The following is a 21139-nucleotide window of genomic DNA, read 5'->3' on the forward strand; positions in this document are numbered from 1 at the left end:
GTATCAGCATACTGTACGTGTTTGGGACAGAGGACCTTCTTGGGGTTATCTATAATCTGTGCCGTTCAATACTGACATTTAATTCACTTATAAATGTTAAATGCTTGAATAAATATGATCATATTGCTTGAAATTTGATCTGTTATCGTTATGTTACTGCAGCACGACTCATCACTGTTTCTCATTTACAACGACGTAGCACATTTCTAATGTGCATCTTTCTTATTTTTAATCTTTATTGTTAATAAATGTATATTAATAAGATATACATGTGTATAATTTAGTTCAGTGATGTTATACAGTGTTGTAGCCTAATCTTTTGTATTTTCTACATTTCCTTGTAAACCACACACACACACACACACACACACACACACAGCAGCATTAAGCGTGTAACATGATATCATGACTAATAAAAATCACAAACAAATTATTATAATATATTATTATATACACTGAACTAAATTATAAACGCAACACTTTTGTTTTTGTCCCCATTTTTCATGAGCTGAACTCAAAGATCTAAGACTTTTTCTATGTACACAAAAGGCCTATTTCTCTCAAATATTGTTCACAAATCTGTCTAAATCTGTGTTAGTGAGCACTTCTCCTTCACCGAGATACTCCATCCACCTCACAGGTGTGACATATCAAGATGCTGATTAGACAGCATGATTATTGTACAGGTGTGTCTTAGGCTGGCCACAATAAAAGACCACTCTAAAATTAGTTTCTATATCCACAAGATACAGTATAAGAGCGCACGGCTATCTGTCGATCATTTGCGCCTCAAAGGGGGCATTCCAAAACACTTAACCTTGCTTAATGCGTTAAGAGAGTGTTTTTAAAAGACCAAACTCAGTAAACACATTTTTAATAAATTATAACAAGCAGATGAGTCCAGGATGCGAACGCAACGTGTTTTTTCTTACTGTTTTCTATGGGTAAATGCTTAACGCGTTAAACGCATTGCGTTCTTATTACGGGCTTATTTGTTTGTCTCTACATGGAATGCTTTATTAATGATGTGTTTACTGAGTTTGGTCTTTTAAAAACACTCTCAATTAACGCATTAAGCCAGGTTAAGTATTTTAGAATGTTCCTGTCAAGGTGGCTTTCGTTACTATAGCAACAGTAATGTGGAAATCACGAGAAAATTAAGTCGTGATCACGAGAAAACAAGAAAGAAAAAAATTATAATAATGTATAGCCACTTAGAACTTCCATAATTTGTAGCAATTTAGCCAACAATTGAATTTTTTTATGCCAAAAATCATTAGGATATTAAGTAAAGATCATGTTCCAAGAAGATATTTTGTAAATTTCCTACCGTAAATATATCAAAACTTGATTAGTAATATGCATTGCTAAGAACTTCATTTGAACAACTTTAAAGGTGATTTTCTCAATATTTAGATTTTTTTGCACCCTCAGATTCCAGATTTTTAAATAGTTGTATCTCAGCCAAATATTGTCCGATCATAACAAACCAATTGAAATATTATTTATTCAGTTTTCAGATGATGTGTAAATCTCAATCCAAAAATTGACCCTTATGACTGGGTTTGTGGTCCAGGGTCACATAATATAATGTGTAGGCTACATGAAATTCATTTTATATTGTAAATATATATTTAGTAGGTTATAAAGCAAAAGTTAACAAGATCAGATTAATGTACAGTTTATCATTTATGTAAAGTGTGCTTTATTCATGGCTGATATTACTGTCAACAAAATACATGAACTGTGTGTGCGCGTGCGTGGTTGTGTGTGTGTTTAAATAGATTTTTTTTTCCAAAGAGAGGTGCATATTGTAAAGTAGTCTTTATTTTTCAGGTACAATGCGTTTAAATGATAAACCTTTTATGTTTTACTCTTCGCTGTGATCTTATAATTCAATTTTATGCATTCAGATGTGAATAATCCTCGAGGCCGCAGCTGATTGGCTGCTTTCGCTCTCTGTCACATGACTGGAGGCGGCTGTAAACACAGGCAGTCATGTGACCGCAGCCGGAGAGGAAGCCTCAATCACGGCGACATGTCTGAGCGGACGCCGCTGCTGCATTACCGGCTCTCCGCCAGCGTCAACGAGTCCGGCGAGCACCGGAGAGATGAGCACGAGCCCCGGAGCCCCGCCACCGTCCGGCGGAAATCCGCCGCTACACAGCCGCCCAAACTCAACACCTTCTTCGGCGTCGTGATTCCAACACTTCTGTCTATGTTCAGTGTGGTGTTGTTCCTGCGGCTAGGTGCGTCAATCCCTCACATCAACACTAGATAGTGCACTACACAGGCAGCATCTATCTATCTATCTATCTATCTATCTATCTATCTATCTATCTATCTATCTATCTATCTGTCTGTCTATCTGTCTATCTGTCTATCTGTCTGTCTGTCTGTCTGTCTGTCGTTCTATCTATCTATCAAGAACTTTGGCTAACTTTCTAGTAAGTTACTTTCAAAGTTATAAACAAACGTTCTTCCAATAACATAATATTATCTATCTATCTGTCGTTCTGTTCGTCTATCGTTCTGTTCGTCTATCGTTCTGTCTGTCTATCGTTCTGTCTGTCTATCGTTCTGTCTGTCTATCGTTCTGTCTGTCTATCGTTCTGTCTGTCTATCGTTCTGTCTGTCTATCGTTCTGTCTGTCTCTCTGTCTGTCTCTCTGTCGTTCTGTCTGTCTGTCTATCTATCTATCTATCTATCTATCGCTCTATCGCTCTATCGTTCTATCGTTCTATCTGTCTATCTGTCTATCTGTTTATCTATCTATCTGTCTGTCTGTCGTTATATCTGTTGTTCTATCTACCCATCTAACAAGAACTTTGGCTAACTTTCTAGTAAGTTACTTTCAAAGTTATAAACAAACGTTCTTCCAATAACATAATATTATCTATCGTTCTATCGTTCTATCTATCTATCGTTCTGTCTGTCTATGGTTCTGTCTGTCTGTCTGTCTATCATTCTGTCGTTCTATCTATCTATCGTTCTATCGTTCTATCTATCGTTCTGTCTATCGTTCTGTCGTTCTATCTATCGATCTATCTGTCTGTCTATCTATCTATCGCTCTATCTATCGCTCTATCTATCGCTCTATCTGTCTATCTATCTATCTGTCTATCTGTCTGTCTGTCTGTCGTTATATCTGTCGTTCTATCTACCCATCTAACAAGAACTTTGGCTAACTTTCTAGTAAGTTACTTTCAAAGTTATAAACAAACGTTCTTCCAATAACATAATATTTATCTATCTATCGTTCTGTCTGTCTATCGTTCTGTCTGTCTATCTGTCTGTCTGTCTATCGTTCTGTCTGTCTATCGCTCTGTCTGTCTCTCTGTCTGTCTATCTATCTATCTATCTATCTATCTATCTATCTATCTATCTATCTATCTATCTATCTATCTATCGCTCTATCTGTCTATCTATCTATCTATCTATCGCTCTATCTATCTATCATTCTGTCGTTCTATCTATCTATCGCTTCTGTCTGTCTATCGTTCTATCTATCGCTCTGTCGCTCTGTCTGTCTGTCTGTCTATCTATCTGTCTATCTATCTGTCTATCCATCTATCTGTCTAACTGTCTATCTGTCTATCCATCTATCTGTCTAACTGTCTATCTATCTATCTGTCTCTCTGTCTGTCTGTCGATCTATCTATCTATCTGTCGTTCTATCTACCCATCTAACAAGAACTTTGGCTAACTTTCTAGTAAGTTACTTTCAAAGTTATAAACAAACGTTCTTCCAATAACATAATATTATCTATCTATCGTTCTGTCGCTCTGTCTGTCTATCGCTCTGTCTGTCTATCGCTCTGTCTGTCTATCGCTCTGTCTATCTATCTATCGTTCTGTCTGTCTCTCTGTCTGTCTATCTATCTATCTATCTATCTATCTATCTATCTATCTATCTATCTATCTATCTATCTATCTATCGCTCTATCGTTCTATCGCTCTATCTATCTATCGCTCTATCTATCTATCATTCTGTCGTTCTATCTATCGCTCTATCGTTCTATCGTTCTGTCGTTCTATCTATCGCTCTGTCGTTCTGTCTGTCTGTCTGTCTATCTATCTGTCTATCTGTCTATCCATCTATCTGTCTAACTGTCTATCTGTCTATCCATCTATCTGTCTAACTGTCTATCTATCTATCTGTCTCTCTGTCTGTCTGTCGATCTATCTATCTATCTGTCGTTCTATCTACCCATCTAACAAGAACTTTGGCTAACTTTCTAGTAAGTTACTTTCAAAGTTATAAACAAACGTTCTTCCAATAACATAATATTATCTATCTATCGTTCTGTCGCTCTGTCTGTCTATCGCTCTGTCTGTCTATCGCTCTGTCTGTCTATCGCTCTGTCTATCTATCTATCGTTCTGTCTGTCTCTCTGTCTGTCTATCTATCTATCTATCTATCTATCTATCTATCTATCTATCTATCTATCTATCTATCTATCTATCGCTCTATCGTTCTATCGCTCTATCTATCTATCGCTCTATCTATCTATCATTCTGTCGTTCTATCTATCGCTCTATCGTTCTATCGTTCTATCGTTCTATCTATCGCTCTGTCGTTCTGTCTGTCTGTCTGTCTATCTATCTGTCTATCTGTCTATCCATCTATCTGTCTAACTGTCTATCTGTCTATCCATCTATCTGTCTAACTGTCTATCTATCTATCTGTCTCTCTGTCTGTCTGTCGATCTATCTATCTATCTGTCGTTCTATCTATCTGTCTATCTATCTATCTATCTATCTATCTATCTATCTATCTGTCGCTCTGTCGGTCTATCTATCTGTCTGTCTGTCTGTCTGTCTATCGCTCTATCTATCGATCTGTCTATCTGTCTGTCTGTCTGTCGTTATATCTGTCGTTCTATCTACCCATCTAACAAGAACTTTGGCTAACATTCTAGTAAGTTACTTTCGAAGTTATAAACAAACGTTCTTCCAATAACATAATATTATCTATCTATCTATCTATCTATCTATCTATCTATCTATCTATCTATCTATCTATCTATCTATCTATCTATCTATCTATCTATCTATCTATCTATCTATCTATTGTTCTGTCTGTCTGTCTATCTATCTTTCTATCTATCGTTATATAGTTATATCTTTAGTTATATCTATCTGTCGTTCTATCTACCCATCTAACAAGAACTTTGACTTACATTCTAGTAAGTTTTTTTCAAAGTTACGAACAAACATTTTTAGTAACGTTCAGAGTTATTTGAACGTTCTTAATAACGTTCTCAAAACATTAGTGCGAAATCATTATTCATGTGTCAACATAATGGGAATGTTCTCTGAACGTTCTGACAACATTCTGAACAAACGTTCTTCCACTAACAGTTTCTTATTTATACATTGTTCATGGAATGTTTTAGTTAGACGTTCTAACATTTTTTTTTTTAAATGTTACTGTTGGTTTCAGAACGTTCAGAGAATATTCAAAAGTAACATTCCCATAATGTTTGCAAAATGATACAATGTAATGTTTCCTTAACATTCAGATAACCAAGAAAAAACAACTACTTTTAGAACATTTAGAAACATTGTTTTCCTGACTTAAGAACATTAGCAAAACGTTCTGTTAGCTTTATCCGTTTATCTGTTGAAAGTTTTATTAATCATTCTAGAACCATCTTTCTATCTACCCGCCTAGCAAGGAACGTTCTTGTTGCTACTTGTTTTAGAACATTCATCACTGTCTAACATATCTATCTATCTATCTATCTATCTATCTATCTATCTATCTATCTATCTATCTATAATGTGTATATGACTGAACATGAGATAGAAGGATGTGGTTTTGTGTTATTAAAATCAGTGTAAACAGGCTTTACTGAACACTGACACATCATGAGCTCAGATTCCCTTTTATTTTCTGTGTTATTCTAGCATAAATAGGAACTTGTCTGAAAAAACAAAACAAAAAAAACATCAAACTGTTTCCTGTCATACACAACGTTTATCTGTGATTAGTCTCTTATAGTCAGGTCTCTGTACAGTCGAATCCACACCAGCAGTTATTGGTTACTGTGGTCAAGAATCGTCCACTGAAATGGGAAGAGCGTCTGACTGACCTTTAAAGTGATTTGTTACAGTTCGTATTGTTCCTGTGTGCTGTTTAGTGGCGGCTCTCTGAGAGACATTACATCAGATTCACATGGGAAAAAAATATTGGCACATCAGCCTGAAACTAAATTTGACAAAGAAATGTCCTCATTTGTAAGTCGCTTTGGCTAAAAGTGTCTGCTAAATGATACTAAGTCAAGAAGGTGTTTTGTGTGTGCATTACTATTTTAGTATTATTAATAGTATTTATTATTATTTTGAAATTAGCTTTTTTAAAAATATTTAATTCTAGTTTAAATTAGAGTAATTTTGTTACGTGCTTCTTGTCATTTTTTAAACCGTTTCTGTATTTTTATTTCAGTTTCAGTTTTAGTGAACAGAAACAGTTTTGTCTGTTTGTCTGAATCTGAGACTAATCGTTGATCAACAGCTGAATGTGATGTAATTGGTGTGAGGTATGACGGGAGATTCAGCACACGCTTCACATCTCTGAGTATCTCTAGCCTGATTTATGATTGTTTAATCAGCATACAGTATATTACATATTAACAGTACGGTACATATTAACTGCACACACACAGGCTGTGATCTGTTTGTAATTTGGGATCAGGTGGTTTTTCCTGTTATCCCGCTCACATGACACAAACTCACACATCTAGATCGGCTCTGAAATGACTCCTCCTTCACATCCGCTGGTTTTAACCCTGTTTAAGTTTAATTTTTGCTCTTGTTTGTGTTTTAAGCGCACTGGCTCAGTGAGAAGCCGCTGCGGTAAGATAATGATGTTCATGCCTTGATTTGCTGTGTGTATCATATGTGACGGGTGTTCAGCCTGAATGTGGAAACACACACACACACACACACACACACACACACTCACTCATTCATGTTGCATGTGAGCAAAGTCAACATCAGAATCAGAAGAGCTTTATTGCCAAGGAATTTGTCTTGATGTTAGGAGCTTCCAGTACAGAAGTACAAACATGAAAGCAAAACTGACTTTTTAATACATGTTTCTACTCTTATTGGGAATTAGATGCATAAGATGATGTCATTCCAGAGAAAGAAAATGTTGTCCTAAAAACTTTTTTTTTTTAAACTGATGTTTATCTAGGTTGTGTGGTATTGAAGGTTATTTCCACCACAGACTAAAAAAAAAAAAAAAGTTAATTGCAACTGACAATTTTTTTCTTGTGCATTTATATGTTTAATATTTATCTTTAATATTTAAATGTTTAATTAACTTGCGGTTCCTCCTTTTTTGTCATAAATTAAATATTTCAGTACAATTTGAAGATAGAAATATTAAGTTTACAGTTGCAAGAAAAAAAAGTCAGATTTGTGAGATAACCTTTTTATATTTTCCATTACGTAGCAGAAACAAAAAGTCAGAATTGGGTGATATAAACTCTCAATACTGAGGGGAAAAAATGTAAGAATTGTAAGATAAAAGGTTGCAATTACCTTTGTAATTTTTTTACAAAGACTATAGTAATTTGTTGCGGGAATAGAAAGTAGAAAGAGTAGAAAGACTGAAATAGTATTTTGTAAAACATACTCCAGTAATCTTTATTTTATTTACTACTTAGAAAAAATAAATAAATAAATAAATATATATATATATATATATATATTTACAGTCTGTGTGGTTTGTTTTAGACTTCTTATTTAGGTGATGCATTTTTTTATTTACTAGTAATTACTTATAAATTTAATGCGGCTTAATGTGATAAAAGTCACAGCAATAATATCAAATAATAATGTGAAACTAGTCCTAGTCAAAAATCCCGCTCAAATATTTGTTTGCAGATTCCCCACAATGCATTTCAGTCTAAACATGGATAAAAACAAGTCCCGCTCTACATTTTTGTTGGATGTTGTTGAATATCCTCTTGCATTCTAAAGTACATGAGGTTATGGAGCAAAACTGGATTTCAGATACTATTTCATGTTGACTTTAAACCTTGGACTTACACAAACACCTTTTTCCATTCTGTGTGTGTATTTACATATTTGTATGTAAAGTGTCATAATTCATGCATAATGTGGAAATATGAAAAATCAGTTTTAACAAGTCAGACAGCATAAAGAAGTTTTAGTAACACTTTACATAAAGCCTTTATGTATAATGCATTATAGATGTATTCATAATGCACATTGTAATGTATTATTTTTTCATAAGTATTATAACTGGTCACAGTTATTCATGAGATCATATAATGCATTATTAGGTGCATTACAAGGCATAATTAATGCATTAAAACTACTTTTATAATGCATTATACATAAAAGCCCCAAGTAAAGTGTGTGTGCATGATCACATGCATGCAAATGTGTGCAGGTTTGCTGATGTGTGTGATGATGCTTATGCTTGAAGTGCATTTAAGTGTTTTAAATGTCATCTACAGATATTTATTTATATTTATTTTTTGGTTTTTCATTGGATGAACAAGGTGCACAACAGTGCAGCTCATTGAACACAGCACAGCACGGCTCTGATTCACGTCTGCTGTGACTGAGGTCCATTGAGCGCAGCACTAATCTAGAACATCTGATCTGTGAATGAACTACACAAGAGCGAGGATGCATTGGTTTATGTTTAAACTGCAGTCAGGACACTTTTACTGCCATTTTAAGGCTGAAGTGTGTCGAAATGCAACCTGTGTGAGTGGTCTTTTTGTCTGACCAATGACATTTTTAGGTCAAATTGACTGCATAATCATAATAGAAATTTTGTGTGCACATTCCACAATGCTTGTTATGTGTGTCAAAACTTTGTCTGCATGTTTGTGACTCTAAACCAGAAAAAAAGACATAATTCTAAGAAAAAACATCCTAGGTTAAAGGAATAGTTCAGACAAAAATGAAAATGTTCTGTAAATGTGATCACCCTCAGTTCATCCAAGATGTAGATGAGTTTGTTTCTTCATCAGGTTTGTAGAAATGTGTCTCTGCATCAGTGTCTCAGCAATGGATGCTCTGCAGTGAATGGGTGCCGTCAGAATGAGAGTCTGATAAAAACATCACAATAATCCACACCACTCCAGTCCATCAGTTAACATCTGGAGAAGACAAAAGCTGAAACAAATCCAGCATTAAGACGTTTTTAACTCAAACACAAGTTCATAATCCATAATAACGCTTCCTCCAGTGAAAAGTGTTCTGGTCTGAATCAGGAGAGAAATCTGCACAGATCAAAACAGCTCTAAACAAATATGTGGCTGGACTTTGATGTGAGAGACAACAGCAGATGCACTTCTTCACTGGAGGAAGAGTTATTATGGATTATGGACTCTGTGGTATTTGAGTTAAAAACGTCTTAATGATGGATTAGTTTCAGCTTTTGTCTTCTCCAGATGGTAACTGATGGACTGGAGTGGTGTGGATTATTGTGATGGTTTTTATCAGCTGTTTGGACTCTCATTCTGACGGCACCCATTCACTGCAGAGCATCCATTGCTGAGACACTGATGCAGAGACACATTTCTACAAACCTGATGAAGAAACAAACTCATCCTGATCGTCGATGGCCTGAAGGTGAGCACATTTGAACAAACTATTGCTTTAACCAGTATTTCTGAAACTCAGACATGTAATATTAGGGTTACGGTAGTGTTCAGTGGTGTAACCGGTGCTGTTTTGTTTTGCAGGTTTTGTTGTGGGTCAGTGTGGTCTGTATCAGACTATAGCGATGCTGCTGGTGGCGTATTTCATCATCAGTATGACGGTTCTGTCAGTGTGTGCGATCTCCACTAACGGAGCGCTGGACGCCGGAGGAGCGTATTGTATCCTCATACCATTTGAACATAAACTCATGCATGACTCTTCCTGTCGTTTATTTCCTTAGCTGTGTTGTTGTGTTTGCGTGTGCGTGTGCTTGTGTTTGCATCCACAGACATGATCAGTCGTGCTCTCGGCCCGGAGTTCGGCGGCAGCATTGGCATCATGTTCTTCCTGGCTAACGTGTGCGGTAGCGCCCTGTACGTGCTGGGACTGGTGGAGGCGATTCTTACAACCTTCGGGATTTCTGATGGTAGTGTGTGCATGTGTTTGCATTGAAGTGCCCCTATTATGGGTAATGAAAGGTTGATATTTTGGTTTTGGGAGTCCCCAACAACAGGTTGACGTGCATGCAAAACACTTTCATTGTCTTATAATATGCATTTATTTTTACCTTACTTGCTCAACGACTCCCAAACGATTCCCTCTTCGCATGACGCTAATCTGCGGTGATTGGTCTCATTTTCATCTCATCTCGCCTGTAATGCCTGATAAAGCAGTGTTTGTGAGCACAGTGCTGCTTTATGTACAGCGTTACCGTGGAAACCGCTATTTTTAATGCTCCAAAAGCGGCACCTAGTGGCAAAGAATGAATTTGCATTTTCATTCAGACCAACTCGAAAAGACCAACAAGTGGGTGGGCAATATGCTAATGTTTCATGTTGATGTCATGAAATTGGGATTCGTTTTAAAAACGACTCGTTTCAATGATTCAGAGTCGACTCTTTCTTTTGAGAGACAATAACTTTATACACGGTGCACTTTCAGATTTAAAACTTGGCAGGATGTTTTCATTCACTTAGAGCTGTGTTACACACTGCATGAAAGCTCATTTTCAGAAATCCATAATAGGGGCACTTTAAATGTATAGGTGTGCATGATCCCATTGACACATGGAAGGGTAATTAGCACAATATGAGTTCAATTAGTGTGACAAAAACACGTTATCCAGTGAATCCACTCTGCATAAGTGTTTTTCTCTTATCTATGGATGGCAATGCTTTATGTTGCATGGTGCCAGCTATGGCAAGGTCGTGGGTTTGAGTCCCAGGGAATGCATGAATGCTATTCAAAGGGTAAATCCATCGGCTGTCAAATGCAGAAATGTGTATATTTATATATATTTATAATTTTTTTTTTTTATTTTAATTTTAGTTCAAGTTTTAGTAATTTGCTATGTGCATTTTGCATTTTCATTGTGTTTTTGTATCAATGACTATTAATTGCAATTAAATAAATGAATTTATTTTTATTTATTTATTTATGTTTTTATTTTCCAGCATTAATGACTATAATTGCTATTAAATATTTATATATATATATATATATATATATATAAGATTTATTATATATTTATTTAAAATTAATTCAATTTAATGTCATTTTATTTTCAGCACTAGATTCATTTTAATGAGTATTTTTATGCTGTGTCTCAGATGGCTCGTCGCTGACTGGCTCTCGGGTCGCGGTTCTGCCGACCGGTTACTGGTGGTCTCTGCTGTATGGGACAGTGATTCTGCTGCTGTGTGTGTTGGTGTGTCTGGTCGGGGCTCATATCTACGCTAAAGCCACCTTCCTTATCTTCATCATCGTCATGGTGGTTTTAGGGACCATCTTCATCAGTTTCTTCGCCGTGCCGTTTCGAAACGTCCAACTACCCGGACACAGAAACGCCTCGCTCGTCCCGACGAGAGCCAACTTCACCGGCTTCAAGTTAGAGACGCTGTTGGGAAACGTGCAAGGTGAGAGGCATTATGGTGTTTAACTACCTTTCAGCGTTTGTTATCATGTCTGAGAACAGAGAAATGAGACACACACTTCTGTAAAAGACCAAAGGCCACTTCCTGAATGAAGAAACAGATGCATTAACATGATATCAATTAACCAGCTTCATGATTAACCAAGCTGATCGTCACATGTGTAAAATGCACGTTATCAGTAGCTACAGTAACTAAAAGCAGCTAGTTAATTCAAACCCAAGCAGGTTTTAACGTGACACTAGATCTGCTGTTCTCATATTAGTGTCGCTATTAAAGTAGTGAAGCTAAAGACTAGCATCACTTTTGTAGAGAAATATTTAGTTTATGTAATGTTTTCAATTTAGTAACATCAGGTCTTCCCACATTGTGAGTTGGTGAAAAGTTGAAAATTAAATGAATCATAAAAATGTGAAATAAAAATAATTAATTTGAAACAATAAAGAAAGAAAGAAAAAAAATCTAATCAAAATCTTTAAAACTTAAATAAAGAGCAAAAAATATTTAATATATTAAGATGCATTTTATATATAAAATAAACCAACAGTGAGCAATGTATATTAGTAACTAGTTACTTGTATGCTTGTATTATATAACATTACCAGTAAATTATGCATAATTAGAAATTACGTACCCTATATCAAACCCTAATCTTAACCCTAAAGTTTATGTATTTAATATTACATATTAATGAATAATAGCATTAAATAATCCTTGTTAATGTTAATGAAATACTTTATTAAAGTTATAAAAAAAGCTGTTTTATTGTTTTTTTTCATGTTAGTTCACAGATATGAACACTTTGTTAAACAAAATCTTTTTTTTAATTTAATGACGTTAACATTTGCTAAGATTATAACCACTGTTGAAGTATTGCTCATTGTTAGTTTTCTCTTCCATATCTCTTTAAACGCAGAAGTTCCTCTTTTGTAAGTGGCTTTGGATAAACTGCTAAATTCATAAATGTAATTTTTTTTTAATCACTATTATCACAAATGCTTTGTTGCAAAAGTTACAGACAGTTAATCTACTCTCTGTGTGTGTTTAGCTGACTATGTAGTGGACTACACCACCGGAGTCATGATGACCTTCGCCACTGTTTTTGCGGTGATGTTTAATGGCTGCACTGGAATCATGGCTGGATCCAACATGTCCGGTGGGTGTTGAGTTTACTGGGCCGTTTATTGTTGTTTAAAGGTAGTTTGTTAATTTTTTGTGTTTTCTACTGTTTGTTAGACTGAATTCTTGTGTGCAGGTTGTTAGGTGTGTTTAGTAGTGGATAATGAAGCACTGTAGCGAAGACTTATTTTTTGAAAGTTACCACCAATTTGGCTCCTTCAACAAAAACCCAACAGGATTTTTCCATTGGCTTTTGGATTATTGCAGAAAATAAGTTCAAAGATGTATGATTCTTACACATTCTTTTCAGCATGATAATCTACACAAATTAACTGAACTTTTAGGCATTTTGAAGCCTAGATAATATTGGTAGAAGTAAAAAGCTAAACATAAGCTACACTGAAAAAAAAAGATTCATTGAAATTACTAAATTTTTTAAAGGTAAGTGGTCGCAATCAATTTATTTTAGCTACATTTAAATAAACAAATTTAGTTGACTAACTTTCAACATTTTTTTTATTTAAATGTAGCTAAAATAAATAGTTTGCAACCATTTACCTTTAAAAAATGTAGTATCTTTTTTTCAGTGTATAAATGAATTACACCACCAACGTTGCCACCATTAAGCTTCCCCAAACTCTTCATGTAAAACATTTTTCCTGATTATAAACTGTAAAAACAACTGTTTGTTGTTACAAAGTAGTGTAAAGAAAACAGCCAAAATACACTTTTGAGTGTTGCTTTCATTGCAATTACCTTTCATTGCACTATTTGCGTGAATGAATCGATTTCAATTCAAGTACATAACTTTAGAGTTTTTTTCTCCACTTCAACAGCACTTACAGACACCAAATCTTAGAGGTTTATTCCTCTCTATATTCTGAAGGTTTTTACTGAAGGGTTTGTTCATATATCATTCACATGTTTTTTTTTATTGCACTTTATCTACTTGTGTCTGTACATTGCAATCATAATACATATCTTTAAAGGCCGTTTTCACAAAATGAGTTTGTTTCTCCACTTCAGCAGCACTTACGTACATCAAATCTTAGAGGTTTATTCCTCTCTATATTCTGAAGGTTTTTACTGAGGGGTTTGTTCATATATCATTTACACGGATTTATACAACATTTTATTCCTAAAAATGGCGAAAATAAATTTTTTTCTGTCTTTCGACAATATTTTTGGATTTAGGAAGTGATGAAAAGAGAAATCCAAAATCCCCTCTATAAAAACCTTTAACCCTAATGTGTCAATAAAATCAAACAAGAATTTTGAACCTGGCTTTATTCAATGTTCAGATCTGTTCTCTAGAAATGTAAGCAAATTAGGTCACGTTAAATTAGATAATGCCTCATTTGCATACTTAATGTTTCAGAAAACTTGTAATACAAAACATGTTTGCAATTCTTAATGTACTCCATCAACTAGGGAAGTAGTTTTTTTTTAACCTTTTCACCTGTTGTGTTGAGTTCTAAGGTAAAATGTATTGTCGTGTGTTTGTTTAAGGTGATCTGAAGAGCCCGAGCTACTCCATTCCTCGTGGAACCATCACAGCCGTCATCTTCACCTTCATCATCTACAACCTGCTGAGTATACTGATCTCCTGCACCTGTGACCGGTAACACACACACACACACACACACACACACACACACACACACAGACACACACACAGACACAGACACAGACCCAGACACACACAGACAGACACAGAGAGAATGAAGCAGACAAATGAAATAATGAAAGTGAAAGTTAGACTATTGAAACCTCAGGAAGTTTTTGACACAAAGCTAATGTGAGGATTACCAAGACTTGAGAGGATCTGAAAGCTGGACTGTGTGTGTGTGTGTAAAAGCAGAAGTGTGATTGAGGTCACATGACATTCCTGGCATTTCCAACAGAAGGAATTCAAACTGCATTCAATTAAATTCAATTGAATACAATTCAGTTTGAATGCACATGTTTGTAGGTTGCAAAGGATGTCAGTTTTTGTACTTGCATGCCATAACTAGGGACGTTTTAAAATAAATGTTTGTGTTTTGTGTGTATAAACATAGTTTTGTTGTAGTTGTGATGGCCAGAATTCTGGAAATGCCACATATGTAGTAATTTCAAGTGTGTTTTTAGTGGCCTCGTGATGCCGGGATTACGTGTGCCTCACATGATGTGCATGAGGAAAGAGACCATTGTGTGTGTGTGTGTGTTTGTGTGTGAAAGAGTGAGTGAGACACTGGAGGTTTATGGAAAGAAAGGTTCTTCTGTCAAATGACAGAGAAAGATGTGAAATCGTCTAAAGTCTGATCTGATGTCTGTCTTACACTGCTTTTTATTTTAAATGATTCACCTCTGCATTTAAATCGGTGTTATTTTAGTATTGTCATATTATTATAGGTTTTTTTTTATATAAATTTTTATTGAATTAGTTTTTGGTTTTCATTTTTGTTTATCATTATTGTTGTTATTATTAGTTATTTTTAAATACATTTGATAAATTATGTATTTTATTCATTTTATTTCAGTTTTGAGTTAACTTTAGTACATTTAGTAAGTTAAACTAAATTAAATGAAATTTTGTTTTGGCGACTAGCTAAAATATAATTATGTAATAACACAATTTTTATTTAACATTTATTTTATTTCAAGTAACAAAAAATGTGTATGTATATATAATATATATATAATATATTATTAGTGTAATTTCATTTAATTACTTCAGTTTGGTTTATTTGACATTTTATTTGTTAACATTTTAGTAATTGTGTGTTTTTGTCATTTTTATTAGTTTTTGTTCGAGTGTATTTACATATTATTTATATATATATATATGTATATATATATATATATATATATATATATATATATATATATATATATATATATATATATATATATATATATATATATATATATATATATATATATTTTATGTGTATTTTTAAGTTTTACTTTATTTTAGTACATCAAGTTAAACTAAATGAAAATGAGGAATATTGTAATGTCAGCTAGCTGAAATATAATAAGTTATATAATTTTTAAAAAACTTTTTATTTATTGTTTGTTTTATTTCAAATAATTTCAGATAATCTTTGTGTTCTAATTTTTGTTAACAATAATAACCCTGATTTAAGCGCAGCTCTCACTCCTAAAACGTACTGTATGTATGTGGTCTTTGAGACTTTCAATTGCCTGCTTTAAACACCATGAAGTTTTTAATGTCTGTAAATCATTACATACAGGCCTAAAACATGATTTTTAAGCGAGATCCCTAAAGCGTTTCACTCAGTCTTGTCTGTAATGATTGATTTTGAAGAGCAGAGTTTGTCTGTTCTGGATAAGAGAGAGAAAGAAATGGTTTAGGGTTTGATTAGAGGAATTAAATTACATCAGCATTAGAGATTAAAAATCCTTTTTTTGTTATTATTAAAGCCATCAATCAGCTTCTCATCACTGTCATTCAGAATACTGAACACTAGTAGCCGTGGAGACCCTCTGCCTGTCGCCATGACAACAGAGGAGGCGGGTGGTCCTACATTAAAGATTAATTCACCTAATCAAGTGAAAATAAGACATTTTGTGTCAGTGGAGGCAAATGCAGTGCTTTGAGTGACCAGCAGATGGCTGTACGACATTAAAACGCCCGCAGACTCACACAAACACATGCATAAGGTGCTTATGATGAAAATAAGAGCAATCGCTGGAGAAATATTCAGCAGTTTAAAAGGTCACATCTGGAGAAATCAAAATGTCCATGATCTTTTGAAATAAAAGTGTTCATTGCATGATAAAAAAAATATTGTAAGTTGCCAGACGCCCTACACAGAGGAAGAAAATGTTTTTATTGAAGTTAAACAGCAAAAAAGACGTTTTGAACTTTTGCATGGAACTTCTGCATGGAAGCTTATTTCTGCTACACAATAAAATAAATGAATAAATAAGTAAGGTAATTGCAAACTTTTACCTCACAATTCTGACTTTTTCATTACAATTCTGAATTTTTATCTTACTGAATTCTTTCTCTCACAAATTTGCAAGATTAGAATTCAGAATTTCGACATATAATCTTGCAATTCTCAGAAGAAAATTCTGAATTGTGGGGAAAAACAATTTTCTTTTAATTCCATGTTTTTTCAGAAAACAAACCTCCTCTGAATTGTAAGATACGTACTCAAAATTGTCAGAATTGTGAGATAAAAAAAATTTCATTTACATTTTTATTTATTTTTATTTTGTGGTGGAAGCAATTAAAAAAAAAATTTTGTTGCATTTTTGAGAAAAATGTCTGAATTGTGAGATAAAAATTGCAATTTTCGATCTCCTTTTAAAAAAAAATAATAATAATAATAATAATAATATATATATATATATATATATATATATATATATATATATATATGAGTTTTTTTACTCGCAATTTAAAAAAAAAAAAAAAAAAAGTCCAAACTGTGAGATATGAACTTGCAAATTCTCAGAAGACAAGTCTGAATTGTGAGATAAGAAGTCATAACGTGTTTTTTTTATTCTGTGGTATGAAATAAACTTCCATAGTTGTGTGACCAGAAACTGTAAACAAACCCACAACTTATCAGTGTTACTCCTTTTACGTTAACCAATCAGAACGGAGCTCATTTGCATACAGAATGACATGTGGAATGAGTCTTAAAGGTACAGTAGCCGTTGTATTACAGTAAATAGTCTAGCGCTTGTGGACGGCTGTGAGTGTGAGCTCATGTTGTGACCGTTTATTCATTTAAGAGATGAAAGCAGTTGCCAAGCCAAGCAATGTGTGTGACAGAAAAAGAAACCCATAGTGAAAGGAAACGTGTGTGTTTCTCCCAGGACTGTCAGTCAGTTATAGTGTGTGTTCAGTTATTCATTCAGTGTTTAATTGTATTAGTTTAAATCTGTCATTCATCTTTAGTGGCAGCGCTGTGAAAGAGAAACCCCTGAACATCTGTCTGTCTGTGAGTCGTGTTTCATCGGTGTTTCTTCTTCTGTTCTGTATCTCACTGCTGCAGATGGTGAACTTTGACCTCTTGTTCTCTCTCGTTCTCACTGTTTTCCAGTCTCTCTCACTCTTCATCACATCTGAGAGCTGAGCAGATATTTAAAGGCCTTTTGCACATTACATACTGTGCCATTCAGAAGTTGGGGTCGGTATGATGAGCTCATGAGGCTGCGTTAATTTAAAGAAAAACACAGTAAAAATTGTGAAATATTATTAGAATTTAAAATATATGTTTTCTATGTGAATATCTGTTAAAGTATAATTTATTTTGTGATGCGCAGCTGTATTTTCAGCATCATTACTGCAGTCTTCAGTGTCACATGATCTTCAGAAATCATTCTAATATGCTGATTTGCTGCTCAACAAACATTTCTGATTATTATCAATGTTTAAAACAGTTGTGCTGCACAATATTTTTGTGGAAACTGTGATATATTTTATTTTTCAGGATTCACAGATGAATAGAAAGTTCAGAAGAACAGCATTTATGTGCAATAGAAATCTTTTGTTACATTATAAATGTCTTTACTGTCACTTTTGATCAATTTAATGCGTCCTTGACGAATAAAAGTATTAATTTCTTTAAAAAAAGGAAACTCTTACTGACCCCAAACTTTTAAATGGTAGTTTAACCTTTGCAAAATATTAGTAAAAAATAATAATAATAAATAAATAAATAATAATAATAATAATAATAAAATAAAAAAATAAATACAAGAGGGATCATAAAAATGTTATTTTTTTTATTTAATACCGCTCTGATTAAGTTACTTAACATAACGTTTGTATATTATAGAATAACATTTATAATAATATTTTATAGCTTATTGTGTAATGGTTAAGACATGATGTTAGAATTAAATGATGATTTAATGATGATGATCTTTTTTATTGTCAGATCCAGTGTAGTTTTTACAAAAAAACTAAAGCCGCTGCATGTATTAAAACTATTATAGTTTTTGTTGATATTTTGAATCAGATTTTATTTTTATATTTTCTGCTTTCATGTTAATTTTAATTTTAGTTAATTAATTTTAGTAATTTTTTTTGTCATTTTTTTTATTAGTTTTTGTTGTTTTTAAATATGTCTATATTGTTTTATTAATTTTAATTTTAGTTGTAGTTATTTTACAACATCATGTTAAACTAAATGACAATGAGAAATGTTGCTTTGGAAACTAGCTGAAAGAAATAAAAAATATTTTTCAATATTTTATTTTATTTCTTATTTTATTTATTTATTTTTATGGTTTTAGTTGAGTATAATAACCCTGGTTGATGTTCATGATGTTCAATGAGCCCTTGTTTTCAGCTCTTGCTCTTTTGGGCTGGAAAATATTGTGCATCAATAATCAATAACTTTTATTTCCGAAAAAAAGTCCCGTTTAAAATGAGTGCTTTGAAAAGCGGAGTGCAGCATCTCGAGTGTTTGAAGGAGTTTCTCTGCTGATTGTTGGAGACGGATGGAGTGATGGAGACGGAGGTGTGATGGAGATGGAGGAACGTGAACGGAGCTTGTTAGCTATCGATCGTTTTTAATGATCCTGCTCTCTCGTCTCAGAGGAGCGTTTAACTCGACAGCCGTTTCTCACACTCTCTGGCCTGCCGTTCTCACACTCGATGGAGGTCACGCCTCGCTTTACTCTGGCCGTTCAGACCGCTGCATGACCTGAGGTTATTGATGCATGGCACATCTGACCGTAGCATTGAACATATGATCACAAACGCAATGCATTACCTGTAAAACAGGCCTGCTGTAGTGCACTTTGCAGAATGCAGTGTATGCATACTTGCATTCTGAAGCGTTTATTGTTTATTTTCATGCACTCCGTTGTTCGCTGGACATGCCCACATCACATTGCTTATGTCACTGTAAATTAAAATGCATTGAAAATGAATGGCTTCTGTAGGGTTGCAGTTGCTGATTGATAAAGTCGATGATAATGACTGACTATTCGCTAACAGGTCTTTGCAAAAAATTGCGGAAAATTGCTCCGTGGCATGGCTTTGTATACATAAGCTGATTTTTGCACATGCTGTAGTGTATTGCATGCGTTTGACTTCAGTTTACACACCTGTTTGATGAAGAGCATTGGAAAAATGTGAAATATCAGATTATTTGATTTAAGGAAATAATCAACCAGTGTTATTTTAGTATTATTGATATAGTTTTTGTTAATGTTTTGAATTGGATTTTATTTTTATATTTTCTGTTTTCATTTTAATTTTGTTTGTTTTGTAATTTTTTATTCGTTTTTTAAATGTCTTTTATAGTATTATTAACTCCCCGTTTTATTAGTTCTGTAATAAGTTATTTAATAAATTATAATTATTATATTCGTTAAATTCATAATCATACAATTATTATTTTAAATATTTTATTATATTTCACTTAATATTTATTTTGTTTCATGTAATTTAAAATGTTTTTTTTAAATGGTTTTAGTCTTAATTAATAGTAATAACCCTGTAATTGACAGATTAATTATTGAAATAGTCGTGAGTTGCTACCCTGAAGTTTTGGTCACTGAAAAAACAAAAAAACAATATATATAGTTTGCATAAAAAATTAAATCTGTTTTTATGACCATTTTTGACCATTATTTGACAATTAAATGCATTTAAATTTGTAATATTGCAGAGCAAAAAATTATATATATTGGATTTAATGATCATGGTAGCCTTTTATTTATGCTTTTTTATTTCTAATAAAAATTATTTTAGAGTATTTGTTTTGCTTTATAATTGTCCAGAAAAAAACAAAGAGTCACAGCACAAAAAAGGCTTCATGTTCTTTTTAATTTAATTACATTTTTGTAATTTGCTGTTTTAATGGGTGATTTGAACATGACTTTAATATTCACATATATTTATCTATTTTTTTTGTTGTTGGTTACTCTAGTTATTTAGCCTGTGTGTGTTTAGCATGATAAAACAGGTTTGTGTGTGATGGATGGATGTTTTCATAACTTTCTCTATTAACTACTGCTGTAAACTAGTTAACTAATGATTGGATTTGGTAAATTAATCTCTGCTGAGCTCGTTTATTAGTGCCTCTTATTTCGTTTCTTTTCCAGCCATCAGAATTCATTTCATTCTCGCCGTACAGACCAATAATCTTCTCCCAGCTTCAGATCGATAGCGAGGATGAAAATGACACGTCTGTCTCTCGTTCTGCTTTTCTAATAGTTGTGTTTGTTTGCAGCTGTCAGTATTTACATTCATTGGGCTCCTGTCAGCAGAATTAATACCTAATAAAAGATATGGAGCGCACGGATGGACGGACGATTGACGTTTTCTATTTCATACAGACTTGTTAACTGGCGTCTTTAGTCTGTATGTGTGTGAGAGACAGAGCTGGAATAATTGTGTGTTCAGATCTGCG

General features: G+C 33.7%; 1 protein-coding gene across 1 annotated transcript in view; it reads left to right on the forward strand.

Annotated features, from left to right (window-relative positions):
- The first annotated feature begins 1624 nt into the window (after positions 1–1624).
- The window catches only part of zgc:153039 (uncharacterized protein LOC767698 homolog), a 48048-nt gene continuing 28533 nt past the window's right edge, over positions 1625–21139 (forward strand). Inside the window, exons 1-6 of the mRNA XM_058744753.1 lie at positions 1625–2249; positions 9741–9875; positions 9986–10123; positions 11307–11612; positions 12676–12783; positions 14256–14367. Of these exons, the coding sequence (XP_058600736.1) occupies positions 1967–2249; positions 9741–9875; positions 9986–10123; positions 11307–11612; positions 12676–12783; positions 14256–14367 (1082 nt within the window). The 5' untranslated portion in view covers positions 1625–1966. The remainder of the gene's footprint in view (positions 2250–9740; positions 9876–9985; positions 10124–11306; positions 11613–12675; positions 12784–14255; positions 14368–21139) is intronic.

Source organism: Onychostoma macrolepis, chromosome 15, assembly GCF_012432095.1.
Source record: "Onychostoma macrolepis isolate SWU-2019 chromosome 15, ASM1243209v1, whole genome shotgun sequence".
Classification (NCBI taxonomy): domain Eukaryota; kingdom Metazoa; phylum Chordata; class Actinopteri; order Cypriniformes; family Cyprinidae; genus Onychostoma; species Onychostoma macrolepis.